Consider the following 27,767-nt stretch of genomic DNA (forward strand, 5'->3'; position numbering starts at 1 on the left):
ACACTGTTGAATATGTAAATTGAATTTTGGAGAATGTGAAAGGTGACTTGTCACTATACAAATGTTGGCTACACATGTGGCAAATAACACTATAGCAATGGTGGCTACACATGTGCAAAATAAGATACACTATAGCAATGGTGGTTACACATGTAGAAAATGAGTTCACTATAGAAATTGTGACTAAATATGTGGTAAAAGTGAGTTTAGTCAAAGTCACTAAAAGTGACTTGACCAATGCCACCCATGTGCCTAATGTTGGTGTTTACTTTAGCTTATGTAGTTGTTAATTGCATCCTATAAAGAGGTTGTAAGAGTTGCTCATTTGCAAAAAGAAGTAGAGAGCAAGAACAAGTAGTGAAACGTGGACCCAAGTTTGTTGGTGAAATAAAGTTGATCTCTTCTTCTCTTTGATCTCCAAGTTTCTTGTTTTCTAAGTTACTCCATCTAATATATAAGCAAACATATTACTTGGGTCCTACATGCACACCAACAGCAATCCAATGTCCATAATTCATGGACAAATCTACACAATACACAATATACATGGTCTGGCAAGCTGCAGAACAATACCGTACCTGAATCTTAAGTAACCATGCAAATGAGACCCCCTTTGGCTTCTCTTTTTATTCTTACACAGAAATCTCCCCCAAGTTTTCATCAATGATCAACAACACTTCCAAGGTCTTCATAGGACCATAAGTAAATTCAAAAATGATTGTGAAGTTAAATGCACACACACCAAGGGCCTACCTTCCTCCTTGAAGTTTTTCTTCAAAAGTCTACGGCTTGGGGGCTCCACTAGCTCTATTCTTTGCACATGGGCATTCTTCTCTTAATTGGAGCACAATGCACAAATGATTTATTCTTAAGATGAGTAACTTATCCTGAGTCAAAATTTTGCTGAAAATGTTCACTCGGGAAAGCATAGATGCCCTCAAGATTGCATATTCAATCAGCTCATAACAACGTGTTCCTTCATGGATTAAAGGGTCTTGCAATGACCATGTGATATTGTACTGAAAACACGGTCTTTGATGATGGCTGTTGAATTGGCATTAAGTCACTAATGGGAGATTGAGAATGCAAGACTTCCTAGAGCAAGAGAGCACTGAGGTCATTCAATTCAAAACAGCTGCTTGAGACAAAGGGGAATCTCAGCTGACAGTGTAGCAAGCACACACCTCGCCAAATCAGCACAATACTTTTAGTCTCTAGAGATGCATGAAGAATCAGTTGTGATTCGCCAACAAAAACTTCCATCGAAGAATTTGTAACCCTAATTTTCCAGTCCCTCTGGTCTGCCTCACAATCAATATCAGCCATCCTGATGCTGATATATCAATCTAGAAACCCCTGGAATGTTAAATGGTCTTTTAGACTGTCACATAGCTTGCCAACAACTTTCTATATATTGGCTGAGCAGCTGTGGGCATTCTATTCTTAGTCACTGGAGCACCCGAAAGCACCATGTTCCATTGCTCCTGCCCGCTGGCCCCATTATCAGTGTAAATGCACACAAGAAGCCACCTTTGGCCAGCTGCAGCAGGCATGGCCACATGGCTATTTGGCCATAACTGAATGTGGTTGCCTGCCTGGCTGCCACATGTAGCCCTTCCACTGCCACTTCAGCATGTGGATCCCACCCACCATGCTAATTGTGTGATGCACTTCTTTTTGGATGAATAAAAAAAACTCATTAACCAAAGCCCAAAGGGAAAGAAAAACTGTACAAGGGGGGAGAGGGTGGGCCGAGAATTAAAACCTACTAGTTGGCAAGAGGGAAGAGCTTAGACCCCAGGAGACAACAATAATCCTATTCCTTGGGGTATCTAAAATAGGGGGTGGGGGAGAGACTGAAGCCTAGCAGAGACGTTGACGCAGATTGCTATCCAAATCAAGTCAATAGATCTAGATTTGGGGGTCCATCTTCTCATGTTCCATTCCCACTAGATATGCAAGATCAAGGCGTTCAACACCAATTTGCCTCCCACATCACAAATCGAAGTACTAGCAAAATGTCTCAAGAACCAACCTCAAACCCTAGTGAACCTAAAGGAGCATCTGGAGCAAGACCTGTTGGATTCTATTAGGAGTCTAATAAGAGTTTGTATAGGAGTTAAATTAGAGTTTGCATTCATGTAAACTTCTATTCCTTGTAATAGTCTACTTTCCACTTTATTATAAATAAAGGGCTTGAGATCATGGATCAATAAGCCATTCTACTACAATCGTTTCTTTCAACATGGCATCAGAGCCTAAGTTCGATTGAAGAATTTTTTCCTTCTGCAAAACCCATCGCAGATTTTTTGCAGATTTTCTCTTCTTCTGCTACCGTAAAACCCATCGTAGTTGCAGAATTTTCTGCAACCATCGCAGGAATTTTCTGCAACTGTAATACCATCGTAGAGCTCTTTCTTCTGCAACAATTGCAGAACTTTTTCTACAACCATCGCAGGATTTTTCTGCAACTATTGCAGACATTCAAATTCCTCTTTTTTTCTGCAACTATCGTAGATATTCAAATTCAGAAATTTTCTGCACCTATCGATTCTTCAGTTTTGGACAGAAATCTACCACTGCAAGAACAAGAAAAAGGAGTGAAAGAAGAAGAGAAGAGGAACCCTACTTATACCATCACCGCTGCATCTCTTATCGAGCCAGAAGCCATCGAAATTCCCTGAAATTTTTTTTCACCCATCGTTTTTTTCTGGCATACCATCACCGCTGCATCTGCACCCATCGCAAACCCTCGTAACCCACAGTTCTGTTTTTTTCGGTTCTTCAGTTCCACTGCACCCATCGCAAACCCTCGCAACCCATCTCCTTTTTTTTTCTCTGTTCTTCAGTACCCACTGCACTAAAGTGGGTTCGATTAGGGAAGACCAGGAAGAAAAGGAAAGAAGAAGAGAAGAAAGAGAAGAAACACCATCGTTGCTGCTACTTGCTTCGTCTCTCCAACTTTTGGGACTTCAATAAGAAGAAGAGAAAACGAATCAGACTAAACCAGGTAAACAATAAATCTTGGTCGAACCATATTTTGGTTCTCTCCAACTTTAGACCATATTTTGGTTCTCTCTGAATTTAGACCAAACCAGACCATTGCATATTTGGCCAAACCATATTGTTATTTTGTTTCTTATAATCTGTTATTCTGTTAATATAAATAAAAAAAAAAAAATAAAAAAAAGGGAGAAAAATTGTCTGAGTTGTTTGGCTATTGCATTCTGCGACGTTTCTGTTACTTCGAAAGGGTGAAGACTGAAGAACTGCAGATAATTTTGTCAACATGACAACTACTGATGATACTACTGCTCCCACTGGATCCGAATATTTTTCCACGTTTCATTCTCTTTCGGTAAGATTTGACGACACAAATTACTTAATCTGGTCTCGATCTGCTTACCTGACTATTGCTGGAAGAGGACTAGTTGGATACATTACAGGCACTACTATCAAACCCACTACCGCAGGTGTTTTACAGGATAAATGGATATCAAACGACTCTCTTATTATGTCATTCCTTTTGAATTCCATGCATCCAAATATTGTCCGGGGTTACCTATTACTTGATACTGCAGCCCAAATCTGGAAGGCTACTACTGAAACATATGGACATTTGAGGAATGATGCACAGGTTTATGAGCTACGAAAGAAGCTTCATGAGACTACCCAAAAGGAACTAACTGTGGCCCACTATTATGCTGAGTTGCGATCTCTTTGCAAGAGTTGGATCATTATGGGGATTATCACCCCACTAATCCAGATGATGTGGCGACATATAAGAAGTACATTGATAAGATTCGAGTATATGACTTCTTGGCAGGTTTGAACGTGGAGTACGATCAGATCAGAGTGCAAGTCTTAAGTCGTTCTCCCTTTTCCTACACTAGAACAGTCTTATGCTCTTGTTCAGTGTGAGGAAAGTCGTCGATTAGTCATGCTTCATACTCCTATTATGGAGAAATCAGCTTTACAGTCTGTTCGCAGTAAATCTGATCCGGCTAAGGAGATTGTCAAGTGTGAGCACTGTCACAAACCATATCATACCAAGGAAAATTTTTGAAAACTACATGGGAAACCTGCTGATTTTGAGCAAAAACAAGCACAAAGACAGGGAAAACCAAAGACTAATCTTTCTGAGACAGTTTCCACCACACCCTCTGCAGACGTTGGTTTTTCACAGGAGGAGTTCGCTACTCTGCGACATATTCTGCAGTCTTCTACTGCCGGTACAGCCTCGACCACTGCTTCCTCTACTACCCCTACCAACTCCTACCTAGCTACTTCAGGATCTGGGGAAGGAGATTGGTCGTGGTAAATGGACTTTATTTGCTCGAGCCGATTGGAGGATCTACTTCTGCTTTGACTACATCTTCTAATCCGGTCCATTCGGTAATATCAGACCTTCATTAGTGGCACCGTAGGCTCGGTCAACCCCCTTTCAAATTTTGTCATTTTCTCTAGATTTGTTTTCCTGATACTTTTATTTTACCATTACAATTTCTTCCTTTCCAAGTTTCCCCATTGGAATTTCCTTTGTTATTATCTTCCCACGTGTAACGCTACACGTGAGGGGGAGATTGAAGATGTCTACAATTCAAAGCCTTTCATGTAGACTTCCTTATGAGGAATTTGATCTTTGTTACCTTTGAAAGTTTGTCCCTTACCTTCGCAATCTTCCACTTTTGAGATCTAACATTGCTATAGAGCTATCTTTTTGACTGTGCATAACTTGATCTCTGTTAACCCTGGAGATTTGCCCCTTAACTTGACATCTTCCCTTCGGAGATCTAACCTTGCAAAAGACTTGTCGTTTGACCTTTGCAGAACTTGATCTCTATTACCTTTGGAGATTGTCACTTATCTTGACAAATTTTCCCCTACCTTTGGAGATTGTCCCTTGGCAAACTTTCCCTTTAAAGATCTAACATTGCTACAAATCAAAACTTTCACTTTGGCTGTTTTACCCTAGCTATTGTTACCCCAAAAATATATTTTTCCTCAAATTTGTGCAGAAATTTAGTCTTCTCAACATTTGAAGATTCTACTTTTTTACTTGGGCGTTCTTCCTTGGAGACATAAAGTTGCAGTAAAGATGAGGAAAAATCAAATGGAAGTCTATAAGGCAGACGTAATCTATAAGTTTGAAGATCAAATTGCAGATGTTTACCTGGATAGATGTTTTATACTTTTTTGGTCAAGGTGGACATGTGTGATATCCATGCCTCAACTTGAAGGGGAGTGTTGGATTCTATTAGGAGTCTAATAAGAGTTTGTATAGGAGTTAAATTAGAGTTTGCATTCATGTAAACTTTTATTCCTTGTAATAGTCTACTTTCCACTTTATTATAAATAAAGGGCTTAAGATCATGGATCAATAAGCCATTCTACTACAATCGTTTCTTTCAACAGGACCTAATAGTGGGCATGGCTTTCTTCCAAAGAGAACAGAAAAGCGGCAAGAAGAAGAAGAGGCCTTTTCAGAAAAAGATATACTAAGGGCTAACATTTTGTGACAATGGATGAGGAAGGATTGGGTGGGAAGACAGGGGTTAAAGGTTCTCCAAACAATGAAGTCATGACAAGGGATGTGACCTTTGAACCAACTAAGGGGTGCCAAGGGACCAAAGGGGAAGGGAAACAGATGAGACTCAAGCTATCACTATAGAGAAGTTACTCATAGAGGAGGGGAGCCACAACGTGTGGTCATAGGGGTGGAGATGAAAGAGGGGTGAGAGACCAAACTTGAGTGAGAATAGAGAGTGGAGGGGAGAGGGGATTCCAAGAACCTTTAGAAATGAAGTTTGATAGCAAGGCAAGCTTAGGGATGTGAGAAGCATAGACTTGACAAGGGTCCAAAAAATTGTAGAGGACATCTATTAGAGTCAAGCCAAAAATAGATGGAGGCCCCATTGGCAACCTGAATGGAGATAGTAGCAAGGGTGAGGGGGTAGAGAAGAAGGAGATTTCAAGGAGATTTCCCTAAACCAAGATAGATTAGAGGTTAGAGAAACAATCCAGATGGAATCACCTCGAACCAGGTGGGAGTACACCTAGTTAACCGATATAGAGTCATGCTTGATGGCAATCTTCCAAAGAGTTTAAGCAGGCAAGCATATTGAAATCATGAATCCAGCGGAACTCAAGACCTTCTTTCGATTTGGGCCAAAAATGGAGGACCAACTGATGGATGGAGGAATCTAGAGGACACTTGGCCTTTCCAAAGGAAACCAAGAAGAGGGACTCCATGGCACGAATTGTGGATCTGGGAGGGAGAAGACACCACACGAGTAAAGGTAAGAAGCTTGACGGAGTGATCTGATCAAGACCACCCAATCTGCAAAGGAGAAGTCTACCTTTCTAGAGCTGGAGCTTGGTTTATTTGATCAAGCATGGGAGAGCAGTGGTGCTTTGTAAGCCGACATGGGATGAGGGGATATTCAATTTAGGAGATGGGAAATGTACCAAGGGTGAAACCCATGAGCTGGAGGAGAGTGGCTTTGGAGGTATTGGAGACACCAGAAAGGAAGAGAAGATATTTTGGAGGTTGACATAGAGACCAACTAGGGACTCAAAGAGGGAAAGAGAAGAAAGAATAGAGGATGGGTTACCCAATTATTTTTTGCATACTAGAGATTAGAGACAAGATACAGATAGTCTCCCATTGATCATTTAAATTCTCAAACTAAGGACAACATACTTCAACAATTCAAGCACAAGCACAGGAACTGGTAATGTATGAGCATAGGAGAAACAGAGAGATGTAAAGGTTTAACTGTAACAAGATACTGTAATATATTATATATCTTAGCAGCTAAACAGAAATCGTAACAGATATAACTAGAAACATAATTAATTAAAGCATTATAAGATCAATAATATACATAAAATTCTAACCAAATAACACAGAACTTTAATTGAAATGGCATGTTAACAGGGGGAAATAAAGGAGAAAAAGTTAGTAAGTCTTTCAAACCTGTGGCAAGGGTAGCACGGCAATAAAATCTAAGATGAACAATCCTCGTAAATAACGGTTTGCTATCTGTGCAGGATCTATCACAAGCTCCCCTCGCCCAAAAACTCGAGATGATGGAGCAATATAAGCTGTGCGGAATTGGATAGCCATGTGAATAATATAAAAACAATCAATGATTGACCGCAGTGTCGTAGTTGTGATGGCCAAGTTTTTATCTATACCCAGACAATTTGGTCGATTACTGATAACTGGAAGATAGAAAAATAAAGGATCCACGGATACTGCGAGAATACAAGATATGACAAAAATTCTATTCCATAACTGGATGAATCTGTCTTGAGGATCAAATATCTTATTCTCTTTCACTTTAAGATCTTCAGGAAATACAGCACGAGAAACCCCAGACTTAAGAGATTTGCCAATGGACTTCAGTCCTTCAGACCCCATTCTCATTCCACTTTTGAAAGATTTTGATGAGGTGTTGGCTGCACGACCTGCATGTGTCAACCCTTCAATATTGAATCCACATCTCTTCATTCCCCCTACATCAGAAGACATTGATACTCTAGAATCTATGTCGTTCAACCTAACATATAGACAGTATCAAAATACACCAAGTTAGATGAATCTTACACCAAGAAAGATACATAAACCAAAATATATAAGACCATTCCCATCTAGTGGAATAAAGAAGCAGAAAAATTTACCATCATTAAATGCCAAACTATCCTTTTTCCAGGTCTCAAAAATATAAATCATTTCACACACAATGCTTTACAGCCAGCTATGGAAATCTTTATTTGTTTTAGGCAACCTATTATCTCATTCTACTCATGATGGATTTGATAATGGGGCATTGCTCATTATGCATTGATATAAAGCAGACAAATAGTCCTGATACATCATCATCCACAGCCAGAGTTTTACATACAAAGCTGCAAAGTAAAGCAGTAAACAGACCATTTTTGGAGCAAAAATTTACAGTCACAATCTGATAAAAAGTTCAACTATATTCAGTTATGGAATAAAATCTCAAAATGTGCAATCTTATCCATTAGCACTCAAAAAGCTAAGTGGAAGTTCTAAATCTTGACCTCTTGCATTAAATTTGACAAAAACGTGGGCAACAAATTATAAAATCAGAAGTGCTGGAATTAATCATACTGTAGTTCATCAAGTTGATCTTAATCAGCTTACACATCTTTCAAAATGAAGTTGCCAAAACAACTGAAGAGATTTCTTTTCTAATTGATTACTTTATGGTGATGATCTCCAGAAAATGTGGCACCATGTTGCTCCTATTTTTGTTCTTCCTTACTTTCTTTTTAAAATTTAAAAAGAAAAAAATAAGAAAGGAAACCATTCATTGAGGTGAAGAATATGTTCGAAAAGATGGAGTACATCATCCACAAGATACTTGACTCAAACAATGTCCCTGATGACATTGAAATGCCATCAAAATCAAATGGAAGTCTAGGGTTTCTCGACCATTAAAGCTGTAGGGCCTGCATGAAGGGACTAAGTGAAAATAAGACTTGTAAGTTCTAAGTGTTAAGAGTAATTGTCAATTTGTCATAAACTAATCCTTAAAAATAAGAATAATCTAACTCACACTCTGAAAAGGTGACCATGTCAAGTAGTGGAATTGAAAAATATTATCCCCTATAGAAAGAGAGAATACTCATTAATTGTAGGGATCTTCAAGGAGTTTAGAGGATGATAATCCATAGAGAATTGAAATCGGATGGATTTAAGTGAAGAGATGCATCCACAGATCTGTGTGATTATTGAATTCCTTTGCAACCTAAACAAAATTTTATAGGACCATCATATGACCAGCTGTGATGTATGGTGCAAAATGTCGGACAATTAAGAAGCATCATATAGAAAAAGTCAGCAGAAATGAGAATACTGAGATGGATCAGTGGCAAAACTAGAAAGAATAATGGAATCATCATATTAGAGCTGGCTTAAGAGTAGCCCCAGTATATGATAAGCTAAAAAAAATCATTTGAGGGGTGATGGCATGTTCAATGGAGGGCTTTAATGCTTCAGTGTGGAAGAGTGATTAATCCAAATTGAAGGAACTAAAAGAGCTAGGGGTAGACTTAAAATAACCAAAGGAAAAGACATGCATGGCTTAGGTCTTGTATCTAGCATGATCTCAAATAGAGCTAATTGGAAGGCAAGGATCCATGTAGCCAACCCCATTTAGTTGAGATAAGGCTGACTTCTTGTTGTTGGTGGATATTAGAATGAACAAATTGTAGCTGAAGTCTAGAAGCAGAAGCCCAGCAGTGCTTTAGTGTTGGATACTTAAATTTGTTTGTCACTGACTCACTATAACCTAACTTAGGCCATTTTTCCTTTGTTTTCGTCAAAACTAACCACTCATTTTGGTCATGTGATGGGACACTCTTCAGTCAACTGACTCAGATCTTGGCAGTTGTGTTTCTAAATTGTTGAAATAAACGATTGTAGTAGAATGGCTTATTGATCCATGATCTCAAGCCCTCTATTTATAAATAAGTGGAAAGTAGAATATTACAAGGAATAGAAGTTTACATGAATGCAAACTCTAATTTAACTCCTATGCAAACTCTTATTAGACTCCTAATAGAATCCAACACTCCCTCTCAAGTTGAGGCATGGATATCACACATGCCCAACTTGACCAAAAGAGTATAAAACATTTGTCTAGGTAAACATCTGCAATTTGATCTTCGAACTTACAGATTATGTCTGCCTTATAGACTTCCATTTGCTTTATCCTCATATTTACTGCAACTTTATGTCTCCAAGGAAGAACACTCAAGAAAAAAGGTAGAATCTTCAAATGTTGAGAAGACTAAATTTCTGCGCAAATCTGAGGAAAAATATACTTTTGGGGTAACAATTGCTAGGGTAAAACAGCCAAAGTGAAACTTTTGATTTGTAGCAATGTTAGATCTTTAAAGGGAAAGTTTGCCAAGGGACAATCTCCAAAGGTAGGGAAAATTTGTCAAGATAAGTGACAATCTCCAAAGGTAATAGAGATCAAGTTCTACAAAGGTCAAACGACAAATCTTTTGCAAGGTTAGATCTCCGAAGGGAAGATGTCAAGTTAAGGGGCAAATCTCCAGAGTTAACAGAGATCAAGTTCTGCACAGTCAAAAAGATAGCTCTATAGCAATGTTAGATCTCCAAAGTAGAAGATTGCGAAGGTAAGGGACAAACTTTCAAAGGTAACAAAGATCAAATTCTACATAAGGAAGTCTATATGAAAGGCATTGAATTGTAGACATCTTCAATCTCCCCCTCACGTGTAGCTTTACACGTGGGAAAACAATAACAAAGGAAATTCCAATGGGGAAACTTGGAAAGGAAGAAATTGTAATGGTAAGATAAAAGTATCAGGAAAACAAATCTAGAGAAAATGACAAAATTTGAAAGGGGAATGACCTAGCCTATGGTGCCACTGATGAAGGTCTGATATTACCGAATGGACCGGATTAGAAGATGTAGTCAAAGCAGAAGTAGATCCTCCAATCGGCTCGAGCAAATAAAATCCATTTACCACGTCCAATCTCCTTCCCTGTGACTAGATCCGGAAGTAGCAAGATAGGAATTGGTAGGGGTAGTAAAGGAAGCAGTGGTCGAGGCTGTACCGGCAGTAGGAGACTGCAGAATACGTCGCAGAGTAGCGAACTCCTCCTGTGAAAAACCAACGTCTGCAGAGGGTGTGGTGGAAACTGTCTCAGAAAGATTAGCCTTTGGTTTTCCCTTTCTTCGTGCTCTTTTTTGCTCAAAATCAGCAGGCTTCCCATGCAGTTTCCAACAATTTTCCTTGGTATGATATGGTTTGTGACAGTGCTCACACTTGACAATCTCCTTAGCCGGATCAGATTTAGTGTGAACAGACTGTAAAGTTGATTTCTCCATAATAGGAGTATGAAGCATGACTAATCGACGACTTTCCTCACACTGAACAAGAGCATAAGACTGTTCTAGTGTAGGAAAGGGAGAACGACTTAAGACTTGCACTCTGATTTGATCGTACTCCACGTTCAAACCTGCCAAGAAGTCATATACTCGAATCTTATCAATGTGCTTCTTATATGTCGCCACATCATCTGGATTAGTGGGGTGATAATCCCCATAATGATCCAACTCTTGCCAAAGAGATCGCAACTCAACATAATAGTGGGCCACAGTTAGTTCCTTTTGGGTAGTCTCATGAAGCTTCTTTCGTAGCTCATAAACCTATGCATCATTCCCCAACTGTCCATATGTTTCAGTAGTAGCCTTCTAGATTTGGGCTGCAGTATCAAGTAATAGGTAACCCCGGGCAATATTTGGATGCATGGAATTCAAAAGGAATGACATAATAAGAGAGCCATTTGATATCCATTTATCTTGTAAAACACCTGCGGTAGTGGGTTTGATAGTGGTGCCCGTAATGTATCCAACTAGTCCTCTTCCAGCAATAGTCAGGTAAGCAGATCGAGACCAAATCAAGTAATTTGTGCCGTCAAATCTTACCGAAAGAGAATGAAGAGTGGGAAAATATTCGGATCCAATGGGAGCAGTAGTATCATTTGTGGCTGCCATGTTGAAAGAATTGTTTGCAGTTCTTCAGTCTTCACCCCTTGAAAAAAAAAACTAAAACGTCGCAGAATGCAATTGCCAAACAATAATATGATCAAATCTCCTTTTTCCCTTCTTCTTCTTTTTTTTTTTCTTTTTCTAACAGAATCGTAGATTAGAAGAAGAAGAGAAAGAAAGAAAAATAATAATATGGTTCGGTCAAAGAGAACCAAAATATGGTCTAAATTTGGTTTGGGAATTTGAAAAAGAGAAAAATCTGGTTCGGCCAAAGGACTGGTCTGGTTTATTGAAGCGATGGGCTTAAAGGGATTTCATCATCGTCCCTGGCTTAAAATAGATCGCAAATCAAAGAGAGGGACTTAAAACAGATCGCAAATCAAAGAGAGGCAGAGGCAATGGTGAAAGCAAATTATGGAAAACAACTCACAGTCCCTGGAAGCTAGAAGCAGATCAATTCTTTCTTTTCCTTTCTTTTTCTTTTTTTGTTTCTTTGGTCGATGGCGGAAGCAGCGATGAGAGCAGCACCAGTAGCAGCGATGGTAGCAGCAGGGTTCTTGACGATAGCAGTGGTGGTATTAGCAGGGTTCCTCTTCTCTTCTTCTTTCCTTTCCCTCCTTTTGGTTTTGGAGATCGATAAGTGCAGAAAATTTATGAATTTGAGTTTCTGCGATAGTTGCAGAAAAAAACCTGCGATGGTTGTAGAAAAAATTCTGCAATTGTTGCAGAAGAAAGAACTCTACGACGGTATTACAGTTGCAGAAAATTCCTGCGATGGGTTTTAATGAAAAAAATTGAAGAATATCAATCAAACTTAGGCTCTGATGCCATGTTGAAATAAACGATTGTAGTAGAATGGCTTATTGATCCATGATCTCAAGCCCTCTATTTATAAATAAGTGGAAAGTAGAATATTACAAGGAATAGAAGTTTACATGAATGCAAACTCTAATTTAACTCCTATACAAACTCTTATTAGACTCCTAATAGAATCCAACATAAATTCTATATATAATAACTTTTAGTTAAATTGATATGAAAAAAATACAATTTTTGGATGAGTAAAAAATTAAAATAACGAAACTTACCCCTAAAAATGGGAAGAACAATGAAGATAAAAGTACAAAGCTCAAAAAGAAAAAAAATGGACTATCCTACAGTGAAGCTAGAGAAGGACCGCCCAACGAGGAACAAAGGCAACTCCTAATGAGTTGGAGTACTAGCAACATGAGATCCTGCAAGACATCTCACTTTTTTGGAAAGGCAAGATGAGAAAGAGGGGGGGGGGCAACACAAAGTAGTAGTAAATCTCGATAAGACCAAGATTTCAACCTGTCATACCAGCCTTTCTCCCAACTTGATGGAGTCTAGATATCTCAATTCTCAACTCAATCTCGCTGAGACAAAGCCCTTTTCTCCCTTTTGAGCTATGGCTGTTGGACTTGCCGCAATGCCTCCATTTCTTCACTGGATTTTTGCTATAACAATATACTCCAGCTTAGCCTTAGCACTCCTACACACTTTGTAATTTATTCCATCCATTCCAAAGATAAATTTACAAGAAGGTAACCCATATGCTCCCAAATATAATTTTTTCAAAAACTTTTGTTCAAATTATGTTGTGTGTTTCCAACATATGTGAAGTTGTATGTTCGCCCTTCAGATTATAACTTGTAATTTAAAGTATGAACATGTGCACTGTAATCATTGACATGTTTGAAAATTAATGTACGAGTTAAAGGCTTTGTATGAGTATATTAAGCGTACAGTAGGCCCTTTTAGGATTAACTTCAGTCTAGTGTTTTCCAACTCTAGGACTGTAATGGAACTCTCATTTACACCATTTTTTTATGAGAATAAAATAATTCACTAATCTAAGATCACTAATGCATTCAAAAGTCCTGGAACAGGTCGGACAACAACTTTCAGCCACAAATGACCCCCTAATAATCCTCGAATGAAGGTTCAAGTTACAAAAAAAAAGCACAGCAAACTCCACCACCTCTCTTGCTTCAGGCGAGATTGCCCTCAAGTTCAAGTTCTTAAAACCACGGTCCATCACTTCCCCATTCAGATTATCAATTTAAACAATCTGTGCTAACTTAAGAGTAAAAAAACTAGATGAGTCAACGAAGCCTAAAACATATATTCCACCACAACTTATGGCCATTAAGGCCAATATAAATGGTGCCTTCTGCTTCAATAACCCATTTTATCCACCAAGTCATTCCCTATAGAGCATCTACTCTTTATATGTACATCAAGGACAACAGAAGAAGTAGCAGCAGGAGTGTTTTCTGCAACCACACCCCTTGTAGAAGCCAAAGAATTGTGAGTTGGAACATGTTTTCTCTCATTTCCTACCCTTTCTTTTCTTTCCCCTTGAAGAAGTCTAACCATTGACATTCACAATTCCACATTCTTCAATTAGAGCGCCTTCCTCCACGATGGATTCAACCCTTAATCAACAAAGAGCCCAATCCTCTTAAGATCATTCACTTTACACACATCCTTAGACCTAGGTCCAGGCCCACCAGTAGGAATAGGGTCCAGCATAGATGCATCACTAAGACCATTAGGGGCCTTCAAGTCATTCAACTCAGAATCAAAGATGAGGGCATCAAACTAATTCCCATTAGAGGCCAAGCAGGTAGTGGCAGAAGGAATAGGTTCAGTCCTACTGGAAGCTAGGCTACAAGCAGCAGAAGGAACATGTTCAGATCTATTGCAGGCCAGGCTGTGATCAGCAAAGAGCAGAGGCCTGGAAAGGGAGAGATGCCGACCTGTGTCATCAGCAGAAGAAGTGATAACAGCAAAGTGGGAAACCTCAAGCAAAGTGCCCAATGCACATGGCACTCGGACCTCGGGCAAAGGAGAAAAGGTCACCCCACAGGTTTGATGCTTGCATTCCTACTTGAACCAGAGGAGGAACAAGCCCATCAGCATGGCTTCTTGTTGACATATCAGAGCCAGACTTCAAGCATATGACATTTCAAGAACATCAAGTATCAGCAGCTCCTTGGTCCAGAAGATATTTTTCCCTAACATGCCATAACCTTTAAGTAACGCGTATTGTGGAGTCATGTAAACAGGTTCATGGAAGCAGCATTGACTACTGGAATGAAAAACTTTTCCTTCATCACCATTTTATTTTAATATCAAAGACGACTAAATTTTAAATGAATAACTTTCAGTTCCTGTTGGAAATCCTTATTTCTGGCAGGGATCAATCATCATTGTTACTGTTGTTTATTTGGTTTTAGTCTTACAATTTCTAGCCTGTCGTTCATCATTGTACTATAATTAGACTTGCAGCTGAGTTAAATTTGCATCTTGAGGCCAGTCCTCAGAATTCAAATTATTGTCCCCTTGCCATTTACTTGAATTTTGTTCTAGTTGTGAATCTAGTCACAATTTCAGAATCTTTCTTCATCTGGAATTGCTATCATTCATAGAAACAACAAAAATCTTAAAAGTTCTTCAAGTGTCAATAAAGCTGTTATCATCCCTTGAATGCTAATCTTTCTTTTCTCCCATTAATGTTGCAAAATCATTGCTGATTCCCCCCCCCCCCCCTTTTGTGCTAATTTATTGGTTTGAAATTGGTTCTACACTGACTACTTGTGTTTATACATTAAGGATTCATGCATTACAAAAAGAAAAATGAATCTTTACCAATCAAGAAGATGTTATAAATACATGGGAATGGAAAAGAAGATGTTATAAACATTATACATCTAAACTAAGGTTGCATCCTTGCTCCAAAAAAGAATGTGGAAGCATTCAATGAAAGAACGAAATGAATGGCTTAAAATTTAGGGAATAAGCCTACAAAATAAATACTAATCCAATCTAAGTTTGAGGTAATGTTCCTCTTACATGATAGAACATTAAAAATGAAAGAAATGTGTCACAATATTATAAATAGAACATTGATAGACTTCATACCTTACAAAGTTGTCCCTATGGCCACCCAAAAACTGCTGTCTACCACAATCAAACATTGTGTACAACCTATCACACTGATACTTCTTCGTAGATCACCACAAAGCCTTAATTCATGGAAGCTTTGAAGTTAACAACAATTCAAACTGCAAGTTGGATATTCTATAACATCATCTGTACAGCGAAGTAAAATATTTAAGATTAACATCTTTAAAGACGAATCAAGACTTAGTATGCAAATGCTTTTAACACCATTTCATGTCCCAACCAGTCAGCCTTGTGGAAAATCTATCAAAACAATGAAGAGAAGATAAAAGCATGCAAAATATTCCACAAGCTCATTCTAAATGGGAGGTAGTAACAGCCTTGCCTGTTTAACAACAAAGTTCAGGTACTAACAAATCCATTTAACAGATCAACAGCCTTATTAACCAATAACATTAATCACAATAAAATGTGGATTATTTTTTGGGGAATTTATGATATGTCCCCCCTGCAACAATCAATCACATTTCCATTTCTGCAATTTGGCTTAGTCGCATTGTCCAAAAGCCCAAGAGGCCAAAACAAATCATTAACATTAAACCAGAACAACCCCCATTAAAATAGGAAAAGAAAACAAAAAAACAATACAATTACTCAGATGGTTTTAAACCGCCAAACCTTCCCCACCTAAAATAAAATTCAAAAAAATATATAAAAAAAACTACTTGAATTCATGAGAGATGTCCTACCCCCCACCCCAACCTCAAAAAAAAAATTTACGTGCACACCACCGAGTTGGTCACAGAACTTGTGACTCCCCCTAGTGACTACAGGGGGTCTAGAAAAGCTAACACCACTCCAAAGGTGTTAACATCTGAGACAAAATGACCATAATAGTGAAAAACAAAAGAATATGCATCCATCAGACTAATTTGCTAAACCTTTGCTCCTCTCTATTTCCTAATTCTTACTTTGATAAAGCTATGTTGAGATGGATGTTTGCGATTATGAAGATTACTTGCTATGCTATTTGGATTGTGCATAACGAGTTTTTGTATACTAACAATGATCCTAATCCAGCTAAAATTTTGGACTGTAAGACTAAATGGTCCAAGGATCTCAAATTATCCCCACCAGGATTGGGTTGGACAGAGGATAACCAACCACATACACTCCCATTACAGAGTGTATATGCAGACCTCTGAAACAACTCAGAGACAGTAATAAAACCATTCTAATGTGTGCAGGGATGATACCTCATGCAAGGAAGAATTGGACAGGTTGAATGTGGGGTCTTTTCTTTGCTGACTCTTTCCACTGGCTATACTTGGGAGCAGTGCCGCTCCCAACAGTGGTCGGCCAGGATGCATTTTGGGCTCCAAATAGTTGAGATTCAATGGTCGAGATGCACTTTGGAGCCCAAAATGCATCCCGACCGTGAACTGCTCTGAGCAGCGCCACTCCCAAGCAGTTCGCCTCTTTCCACACCATCTCAATGGGGATCTATGAAACAGTCAGCACTCTCAAGGCTATGTTACTTGGATTACAAATGGGACTACAACGGGCAGTGCAACTACAAATCCAAGTCAATATAATTTGGAGTAATATGCAAGAAGTCCTAGATCACCTACCATCCCCTAGGGAAAAAATCTGGCAAATAGAAGTCGCACCAGAACTTAGGCTAGCTCCAATGATGCAAGATATAAAAATTGAACTGTTCCAAGATCAAACCATTCTCAATTGGTTCACCAGGAAGGGAATGGAAAATCCTCAGTACTAATGACACATGCATTTGCAATATTTAATAATAAATAATTATCTATTTAAATAAAAAAAGAAAAATGAAATAACAAGTTTACCCTTACCCATTCCATTAAAAGTCATAATTGTACCCCCATATCCTATTCTCGACGAACCATACAGGTGGGTTCTGCCGGAAATCACCCACCTTCGCTCGACCGGAAAAACAAAATGAAATGAGAATTTCCATTTTCTTTCACAAAAATTCCTAGTTCCTACGAAATGCACTAATGAAACTTTATAGGGTTTTCTTCTTAGAATCGGCTGGGTTATTGGATGGGTAAGCAACAAAAGCATTGCTTTTTTTTTTTTCTGTAGAACAAAAGCATTGCTTACCCCTGGATGATCGATCTTTAACCCAATGCAAAACGAGAAAACGAAAAGGAGAGTACCGCCACCCTCAGCGATTTCTGGCACAGGAGATTGTTCAATTCGATGATGGCGAAATCTAACATTTTTTGCTTGAAATTTGTTTCATGAACTCCAACCATAACTTAACAATGTCAGCTTAGGGAGAATTAATGATAATAATCGGGAGAAAATCAGTTACAGGTGGTATAGAAGAAGGGGGGTGGGGAATTGAATTCCGTCATTACGTCAACCTATTCAAAGGAAAATTAAATAAATACCTGTAAGGAGCAGTAGATCTCGCCGTTAACCGGAAAGCAATGGCTGGACAATAACTAAGCCCTTTCCAGATTTAAAGATATGAAAATTAATGCAGAACTCTGGGCGAAAGGGGTTGCAGAGGGTGGGTTTGAAAGGGAACTTGGCGGATTTTTTTTTCGTTTATTATTTATTTTTTATTGTGGAGGGATGGATTGGATGATTTCCGGCCGGCGGGTAATTCCGGCAGGGTGGAACAAGAAGATGGGTGAAGGGATTTCTCCCTTCACCCACCTAAATATGGCTGGTTAAGAATAGAATATGGGTGGTAAAATTGTAATTTTTTATGGTATGAATAAAGGTACAATTGTAATTTTAACCTAAGGTTAGACATTTAACTAACTTTGAAAACAGGTATAGGTTTTTTTTTTTTTTTTTTTTTTTTTTTGGTATTAAAAGTAGATTTAGGTTTGAGGGCATTTGAATCATTTTATATTCGATTTTCTTTAAAGGTCTTCAATGATCATTAATTGCGTGGACACCCTCTAGTCTTTGGCATTGTTACGAGGATCACACTATCATAGTTTCATGATCAACTCAAATGTGCCAGTAATAAACTCAAAAGAAAAATTCACGAGAGAGAAGGTAAGACGGTAAGAGACCGTTAAATCCTGATCAACACTTGTTTGGTTTAAAATCTTATAGTATTTTTTTTTTTGGTAATGAAGTTTACAAGGCCGTTGATATTGTATAGTTAATCAATATCAAGGATATTGATGGGGTTGCTCAGATGACACATCTCCGTGTAGGAGTTCAAAATTCAAATCTTCTTAGGACCAAGGGTGAAGCCCCGTCTAATCAAGGTGAATGTACAATCAATGAATAAATATATTTTGGTCTTAACAACAAATCATAAAAATTCAACGAGTTCAATATGTAAGATTTTTGTCAAATCACATAGAAATTGAGTTAGACAAAATAATAAATCGATATCATCAACACTAAAGATCTCTCATCTCCTTTGCTCCCATATCTTATCCAATGTATATAAGCTTAAATTATGTCATTTCTTTATTTTTAGTTTTTTAAAAGTTTTTTCACAATTTTCTGAATTTGATTTAAATATATTTGTTTTTGTCAAAAAAAAAATTAAAAAACTTTACTTGTCATGTATATGTTTGATAAGTTTTTTTTGGTAGACAATTTGTTTATTCGGAGGGCAAAATCAAGAAAAGAGGCACATAAATCACTCAACCAAGGAGTAGAAGTAGTCCAAGGAGAGTCTTCCAAGCTAGAACATGAACAATTACATTACAAGCTCCAAGAACAAACAAAAACTCAAAGTCCAAGAAATAATGTTTTAGGCGTAGGATGACAACAATGATGTACTCTATTTCTAGTTTTATATTGTCGATTCACCAAGTTTTTCTAAAAACCAAATCAGGGTTTTAAAAAAAAATGACTTTCCAATGTATTTTCCAACCATGCATCAAGCCATCAACATTAATGCCAATAGTCATACTCCATAATTTATAAGATTAGCAATTGTGAAGGCGTGTTCTAAATTAGGTATCAATCCGGCAATACAATATAGCATTTGGTACATCATCGAGAGTTTGAATCTGAAACGTAGAAGATTACAATTTCCTCGCACACCCACACATTTAAAAGGGAGTCCCATCTCTAAGCATTGATAAAGTGGACCATAAATATTCAAAAATGAGTCTCTTAAATGTGTGATGGGGTATGATAAGATCACGATCTAGATATGACAAAATATTCCCTTGAACTTCTTATAGTAATTTACGTTCTTACAGTAACTAACGTAAAATCGCACATATAGAGGTAGAAGTGAAAGGACCTTGTGTAATAGCAATAGTTCAAGATTCTCCATTACTTTTATCCCCATCAACTCCCCAACCCTAAGCAAAAATTGCCAACTACCATCTGCACCTATTATGAAAGTTGGATGCATTCCAAACCGCTTCATGTCCATAATCAGAGGAAAGAAGGGACCAACTTTAAGGTCCCTGGCTTAGCCAAGGAAGTTCATAATAACTAGATGAAGCACCAAATTGCATAAGAGAAAATCAGCAAACGCACGTTCTGGTGGTAAGTCCTGCAATAAATAAATGCACTGTCAACTAAAGCATATCGGTTTTTTATATAACACCCCAGCCCAGGCCGATCATAGAAAGCATACCTTGAACTCCTTGTTCTCTTTGTTAACTTGAATCCGGAGACAAACTGAAGCAAAAAAATCAAAATTCAAAGCAATATAAGTTGATTTCAGAATTGAATAAACTCCTATGCACGCATACATGCATGAGGAAAGCACAGAGAAAGGGTAACAATTAGAGGGGAAATATATATCTTTTAATATACCAGCTAGGACAGCAGTTCCCACGCAAGAAAGTACTCCTGAGAGAAAAGAGTTGAACGGGAATGATCCAACCATAGCCATGTAAACCACCTGCTCATTGAAAAAGACATTAAGAAATGCTAGAAGGCTAGGAAATATATACAGAAACAAGTTCAATACTTCTGTACCGCATAGCTGAATCTTAATCATATCACATGATATCATACAACAGTTGAGGGAATGAGGGGTATACAGAAAACACAAAACAGTAAACAATCAGCTGGTTGGGAGAGGACTAATCTAGCCCCTGTATAATGCACAAAAGTCCAGGTCGCACCCACGGCAGAGGAGCACCATCCCCACCTGTCAACCACTCGCATGATAGCTCAAGAACACAGCAATATTGGACTCATATGAATACCCATTTACAAGTTCACAGAATATACAAATCCCCAATAGACTTACAAGTATTTACTTGAGTAATATGATAGACACCTACCTCCTACCTCAAGTAAAATATAATACAAAACAGAGTTGCTAAAAGGATTACTAAACAACTGGGTAACCTCTGAAGATGCAACCTATTGAACGTCTCCAATCACTTGCCCTCTCTTCTGTCGTCTTCATTCCTCTCTCTTGCTTTTTCTTACAGAGACCTCTGTTCTTTTTTCCTATCTTGAATCTTCTCTAACCCTAGCCTATTGTTCAATGAATTCTTCAGCCATCTTTTGGAGCATTCAATTGAAGCCTTAATGCCCAATACACATTCGTAGCACAGGCATTCACTTGAGAACCCTATCTTTCTCAACCTCTGTATCTATTCCGTTTCTCCATTGAATTTGAAACAGTACCAAATAAGCACTAGAACAGATACGGAAGAGGTAGAGATGAGCAACAAAACTTGAGAAGAGAAAAAGACTCGTAACCATTGGTTTGGTCAGAATACCAAACCTTGACGCTTATAATATTAGATACGTTAAGCAAAATAAGTACAAGAATATCCTTAGTATCCAAGCAACACTTGAACAAATATAAACTAAATCTAAACCACTAAATACCCCTTGAGCTAACATAACAATACTCTTAACACAGTTCTCTATCCTTTCCCATTGAGAGGACCCATGCTTAGAAAACCAAAATGTATGCCGATTCTGCTTCCAGTCTGACTGCACAGTTCAACCACCTTCTACGTCCTGTAGGACAAACCGCCATACCTCTCATCCAAATGCCGACTTGATCAAATTCTTGCAACGTTGGGATGAAGACTAGAACATACACTGCTCGCATGTTTTGAATTGCAACATAGAAAGAGGGCAAGACATAGAAAATGGGCAGTACGTCTACCTGCATGTACAAAATCTGGGTTCTAGGTATGATTCTTGAGGCATTGTGAAGCTTACCACTTCAAAGTGTAACACACCCATTTGATAGTGTGTTCACTGATCAAGCTTATTATATGCTGCCCAAAAGAGGCTTTACTAACAATGACAACACAACTGAAGCTTCTCCTCTAACACTGATAGCCTATGACATAAAACACTGCCTACGATCCAAACTCATCAACAGCTTATAGACTGTCTCTTTTTCATGCCAGATGCTTCATGCCTTCATTGCTCTCAGTCATACTTTTGCACATTCTTTTGTTTGACCAAGTATGTTGACAATAACGAAAATAGAACAATATAACTGTGCTCAAAAATCTCCTCCTTTGAAACTTTCATCAACACACCATCAGCAATGTCAAATGGACCCCAGTGATCATACTTTTCTCCCCCTTGACAACACTACTGCTCATTCTCTCTTGATTGGTGAGTTTGCTCTATATTAACTCAAAACAATTCTCCCCATGTAATTAGAAAGGTTTTCATGTGGAACCCTTTTTCACCTTTTCAGTACATGTATGATCTGAGAAATGAAAAATATCATCTTCCAACTAACACTCTGTAGACAAAGAACATATGACAGTGAACTTAACACAGACATCATAAACTCCTATTCATACTCTGCAAGATCCTGAACTCATCATGGTGGCCTCCAAATTTGACATCATCTGCAGAGTGTCGACACTACCACCATGGTATTGCTGCTATGCTAAAGCTTGACGTAGAAGTTGCTGTCCACAATACATCTCCTGAACTTCGTTTTTCAAAAACTCCCCCTTTGGCACATACAAAATATTACAGTTATTACATTTCCTGAGTATATTATCTTACCTTTATATAATAAAATCACAGTTTTTGTAACTAAATCCGATAGTGGTGAAATTCTTCTCCTTCCATATTAGAGCATGTCTTCAACTCTTCTCTCACTCCAGCTGACTCTGTCACACAACACTCCATTACTACACATCTGATCACATCACAGCCCTTCACTATGGATGAAATCCAGAGCTCCTAATATAATGATGACCATAGTTTGACATCTTGATCTAGACAAGGTCTTGATGGCCCAAAAAACCGAGAGCTCGGCCAAGATATGGTACTTTTGGCCACCTCAACTTGAGCCAACTCAATGGCCCATCTTGGTGGGTTTTAGGGCTCAGCTTAGGCTGGAATTCGACTTTTACCCTATGTTAGGCCTTCTAAGCACAGTGGTGGCCTTATATTGGCGAGAAAATAAGTGCAGATGTGAGTTACAACCCGACCCTAACTTAAAAACTGATATGCTGAAGGAGTGAACATGCAGACTTAAAAAACATAAAGTACATAACTAATACTAGATATAAATGGATACATGAAGATTTAAAGTCAAACAATATATCAGACATGTTCAGCTGTTCACAATTTCACATGACAAGATTGATGTACTAATAAGTTACACCACAAGAGTACAAGAGTAGAATCAACGAGGCACTAAGCACTAAGCAACTCCCCTAACTCCTGCACCACCTGCACCAACAAGATTGTTGTAGATGCTCTAAATTCGTTGTTGATGCAACTCCAACTCTTTTTAGTAGATGCTCTAAGCACATTGATGCAGGTCAGGTGGAGATCCGACCAAGATTCCAACAAAAGATCTGATAAAATGAACAAAACCAACAAGAGGGAAGAACACCTGACAAGATCAGCCAAGACTGAGTTATATCAGCTCATCTCGACCAAGACGGTGTATTTATAAACCTATGGCTTGACTGCAATCTCTGTCGAACCAAGATCTCAACCAACATAAAGTATCTCCCAATCCGTACTAAATCTCGTTTCGCAATCCAAAGAACCAAGAAATCTTGCACTCCAAGCACCTTTTACATTAAGTCATTGACTCCCAACTGCTCTTACCTACAGTCCACTTAGGATCAAGTATATAGAATTTGACGTGCCTCTTCCCCCTCCCCCCTTATTTACTCCATGTATGTGACAACGCACCTCAGTGCTTGGGAGGTGTTCATTACCAATATCCTCTTCTTTCTCCAAGATGTCTCCGATAGTATTTTCTTTACTAAGGAATATGCTGCTATCCAACTTCGCTTCTAGTCACTGCCTTCCTCAAATACTGTCTGCGCCAAGCAAACACAATGTAAACATCTCTCTTGCCTTACCAACTGATGTACTTGAAGTCTATGCTCACGTATAATGAACTAATATCTGCCTTGGGTTTGCCTTTAACTGTCCAGACTTTGTTTATTACTACTAGGCACATCTACTTAGGTATCTTAACTGGTGCTTGTGCTTTTTGTTTAGCTTTTCTCTCCACGCACAACACAATGCAGCTTCAGAGTTTTGTTTAGGCTGTTTCCCTTCATATTGGGCAGCTTGTTCTTGGACTTTCCCTCAGCTTGCCTTTCAGAATAATTTCTTGACTGCAGGATTTCATAAAGCTGACTCTACTCCTAATCATACCAATTATTGAAACTTTTGATTCCATAATGATAACATTTTGTCTAAGGTGCAAACAAGATTGCAATAGAAGTATGGAAAACTGTAGGAGGTTGTGGGTTAAATTGGTTAACCAATCGCTATCTGTTTAACAGGATTCTGAACACAAGGAAGATGCCAAGTAAATGGAGAACAGACATTCTATCCCAATCTACAAAAGTACAGGTGATATCCAAAGCTACAATAAGTAGTGAAGCACAAAGTTCATGAATCACACTAAATCTATCGAAGCCAGTTGAGAAGAGAGACGTATATTTATGCAAACCAATTTGATTCTATGTCAAGGTATTGAAAAAGCCTCTCAGCAAAATTTGTTGGGGTAAGGCTGCATAGGGAAAATCCCCCACGGGCTCTGTTTGTGCAGCAGCATTCGGCACTGGGTTCACACTTTTTTCTCAATTTGATTCCATGTCAATTAGATCCATGAGAAAAGCAATCTACTTAAGGAGATCCATGGAAAGACAGAGAGGTAGCAAGAAGAATCTCCATATGGTCTTTCTTGACATGGAAAAAGCATATGACTGAGTCCCTAGAGATCTAACCCGCCATGCTCTAGTGAATAAAGGTTGTGGAATAAATATGTGGATGTCATTAAATATGTGTATGAGGGCATATGACTAGTGCGAGATTAATGGGAGGGCAGGGCAGTGCAAGGAAGTCCCAGTTGCAATTGGGTTACATCAGGGATCATCAACCTTAAGCCCTTATCTAATTGTTCTTGTAATGGAAGAGCTAACCAAGAGCACTCTAGAGGAGTTCCTGTGGTGTATGCTCTTCATCAAAAGTAGGAATCGATGCTAAACTAGAACTATGGATATCACCCTTGGAAACAGAAGACTTTAAGATTAGTAGAATGAAAAGTGAATATATGTTGAGTCAGTTTAGTCATACTATGATGGATACAAAAATGGTGCAAATGGAGGAAATAGAGATACCTTAAAGTGACTATTTTAGATATCTGGAGTCAATCATTAATAAAGGAGAAAATATTGAGGACAATTTTTCACTGAGGATTCAAGTGGAATGGATAAACTAGGTCGAAGTGATGTGTAATTGATGTATTCCTTTAAAGCTTAAAGAAAAGTTTAATAGGATTGTTCGACAACCAGCTATGACGTATGAGATAGACTGTAAGGATAAGGTTATCACTCAGATAGAGATGAGGATCTTCAGATAGATGTGCAGAAAAATTAGGAAGGGGTCCAAAATAAATATTGAAGCTATTAGGCAAACAAAATAGTCTTCTGAACAAATCTTGAACTTCAATTGTCTAGGCCACTTTACCCTGCCTGCACTCCAAGCTCTGTCCACCTCATCACACCCGCTCATGACATCATTTGACACATTCCAATCACCCTAAGCTCGTCCACTACCACTTTCAAGTTTTAGACACCCATTTGAGAGTGTGTTAGCCAAAAGAATTTCTCAGGTGTACAACACTATCAAAGCCAGTTCACTAGCATCTCTTCTTTTAATTCTTTTTGTGGGTTTTCAGCTTGTACAATTATTTTAGTTCCTCCACTGCTTGATCTTTCTCTTTATCACATTAAAGCTGAACATACAAATTAATTATTACGGCAGTCTCTGTTCTTAACAGTTCCTCTTGTGTGCTATGTCAATGGCAGCAAGCATTGCCCTTCATTGTTATGAGTTTTGTGACGAGTGACTATCAACTCAACATGCTAATTGCTATGGGTGATAAGCCATCCCTTTTACAACTTAAAAGCATCAAGCCAATTCTTACACAGTTCAGTAGTTTATTTTGCTCTCTGGACTTCCCATAAGAGCTAAAATAAACCTCGCCATGATAGATATTTACATCTCTTTGCAGAGAGCAAACTATGCAACATCAATAACAATATTTAGTTAGGAGCCAAATCGTCTTGTAGTTTTCATTCCCAGCATCGGTGTAAGACTTAAGAGTGTTACTGTTGTCAATTGACTTGTAGTTTAGTTAGTCATTTTGTTGTCTAATAGTGTTTTGTTCCTAGTGATGCTTGCAAGGCTATAGTTTAAATAGAGAGAATTATAATCCCACTATTTTTCATGGTGAAAGTTTTATTGAACTAGGTCCAATGACTTTTTCTTTTGCAAATTGGAAGAGTTTTCCTTATAAAATTTTGACTTATCCTTTTGCGGTATGGCTTGAATTTAACTTATCAGCGTCATCAATTGTGCCTGTATTTTGTTGTTTTTATATCTCCATTAATTTATAATCCCACTATTTTTCATGGTGAAAGTTTTATTGAACTAGGTCCAATGACTTTTTTCTTTTGCAAATTGGAAGAGTTTTCCTCATAAAATTTTGACTTATCCTTTTGCAGTATAGCTTGAATTTAACTTATCAGCGTCATTAATTGTGCCTGTATTTTTTTGTTTTCATATCTCCATTAATTTGCACATAGATGGGACAGGGACATTTTCTTCCCAACAGCTTGGGTGAACCAAATAATCCATTTCAGGAATTCTCATCCGTTTACATTAAGTACAAGTGATGCGGCAATGCCTCATAAACTTTTTTATCATTTTTTTGGTTAAATGGCTCATAAATTGAAGTTCCCAGCAATCCCATGTCTGCACGAAGGGTTGATACATATCAAGGCATCGACGGGCTAAAATGATGACATATCAGTTACTTAGGCGACCAGATAAAAGGAAAAAATAGTCTTTTGTTTCCGATATTCGATGCGCCAGTTTCTAAGGTATTCTAAGTTTCTAACCTGCACAACAAGCAGGCCCTAGTGTTGTCAGATATAAACCAATACCTAGAAGAAAAAACCATTGACATAGAAAACTAGGGAGAACCTATAAACTATTTCTTGACAGATAAGCAGCCTAATGGTGATATAACTGTCAAATTCTACTGAAAACAATGAAAGACTAGATTTAAGCGACCACGTCACAGCACAAGAACAGATCAAAACCTTAACAACACCATATCCTAAAATCAATAACAACTAAAATGAAAGCGGATCACGACATAGTGAATATTTACAAGTTAAAAAGAGGAAACTGAAGCAGATCCCCAAGAAAACTGATAATTACATAAAGTTATCAAGGTTGCAGATCCAGTGAAACGCTCCGGAAAACAGATAAAATAAAAAATTACCTGAATCAGAGCTGTAGTAATTGCAAAAATCACAAAGAGATCAATGATCTGCGATAAGATAGATAAGATCAGCCTTTCGATTTCGGCTTCCTTTCACATTGAACGAACAAAAAAAGATAGAGAGAGAGAGACCTTGAGAATTGTCGGAGTGGCGACGTAAGCAGAACGAAGCGACTGAATGAGAGCTTGAGCATCCTTAGTTGTTGACCTCGCCATTTTTTCTCTGTGTTTCTTTGAACAAAAATGCACACTCCTAACTTGTATTGTTTTACACACCAAAAAAAAAACTTGTATTGTTTTAGTTCTTTCTCTTCAGCAACCAAAAATGGCTCATCATAGATTTAAAACCTGGACCGGCCTGGTCGGACCGGGTGATTCAATCCTACCACTCACCGGTCATCTCGGGTTGAATCATTTTCAGTTAAGAACCTTAATTAAATAAAGGGATAATTACTATTGCCCTTTATACTTTGGTTTTATTACTAATCAAACCCCCTTTTTTGTGAAATTACTATTGCCCCCCTC

General features: G+C 38.2%; 2 protein-coding genes across 2 annotated transcripts in view; both read right to left on the reverse strand.

Moving 5' to 3' along the window:
* LOC149000190 (putative cyclic nucleotide-gated ion channel 5) overlaps positions 1-18,155 on the reverse strand; it is a 55,455-nt gene extending 37,300 nt beyond the window's left edge. Inside the window, exons 1-3 of the mRNA XM_089139593.1 lie at positions 17,923-18,155; positions 15,512-15,682; positions 6,980-7,565 (exon numbers count right to left, since the gene is read on the reverse strand). Coding sequence (XP_088995719.1) covers positions 6,980-7,565; positions 15,512-15,567 — 642 coding nt within the window. The 5' untranslated portion in view covers positions 15,568-15,682; positions 17,923-18,155. The remainder of the gene's footprint in view (positions 1-6,979; positions 7,566-15,511; positions 15,683-17,922) is intronic.
* A 1,253-nt stretch (positions 18,156-19,408) lies between these two features.
* On the reverse strand, positions 19,409-27,507 carry LOC149000191 (dolichyl-diphosphooligosaccharide--protein glycosyltransferase subunit DAD1-like). The gene is made up of 5 exons (XM_089140144.1): positions 27,375-27,507; positions 27,243-27,290; positions 20,285-20,372; positions 20,103-20,146; positions 19,409-20,018 (listed from the first exon to the last, which is right to left on the reverse strand). The coding sequence occupies exons 1-5, from the start codon at positions 27,456-27,458 to the stop codon at positions 19,935-19,937; spliced, it is 348 nt and encodes a 115-aa protein (XP_088996270.1). The 5' UTR covers positions 27,459-27,507; the 3' UTR covers positions 19,409-19,934.
* Between the last annotated feature and the right edge of the window lie 260 nt (positions 27,508-27,767).

This window comes from Hakea prostrata, chromosome 11 (assembly GCF_041222555.1).
Source record: "Hakea prostrata isolate BN-2017 chromosome 11, UWA_Hpros_2, whole genome shotgun sequence".
NCBI lineage: Eukaryota > Viridiplantae > Streptophyta > Magnoliopsida > Proteales > Proteaceae > Hakea > Hakea prostrata.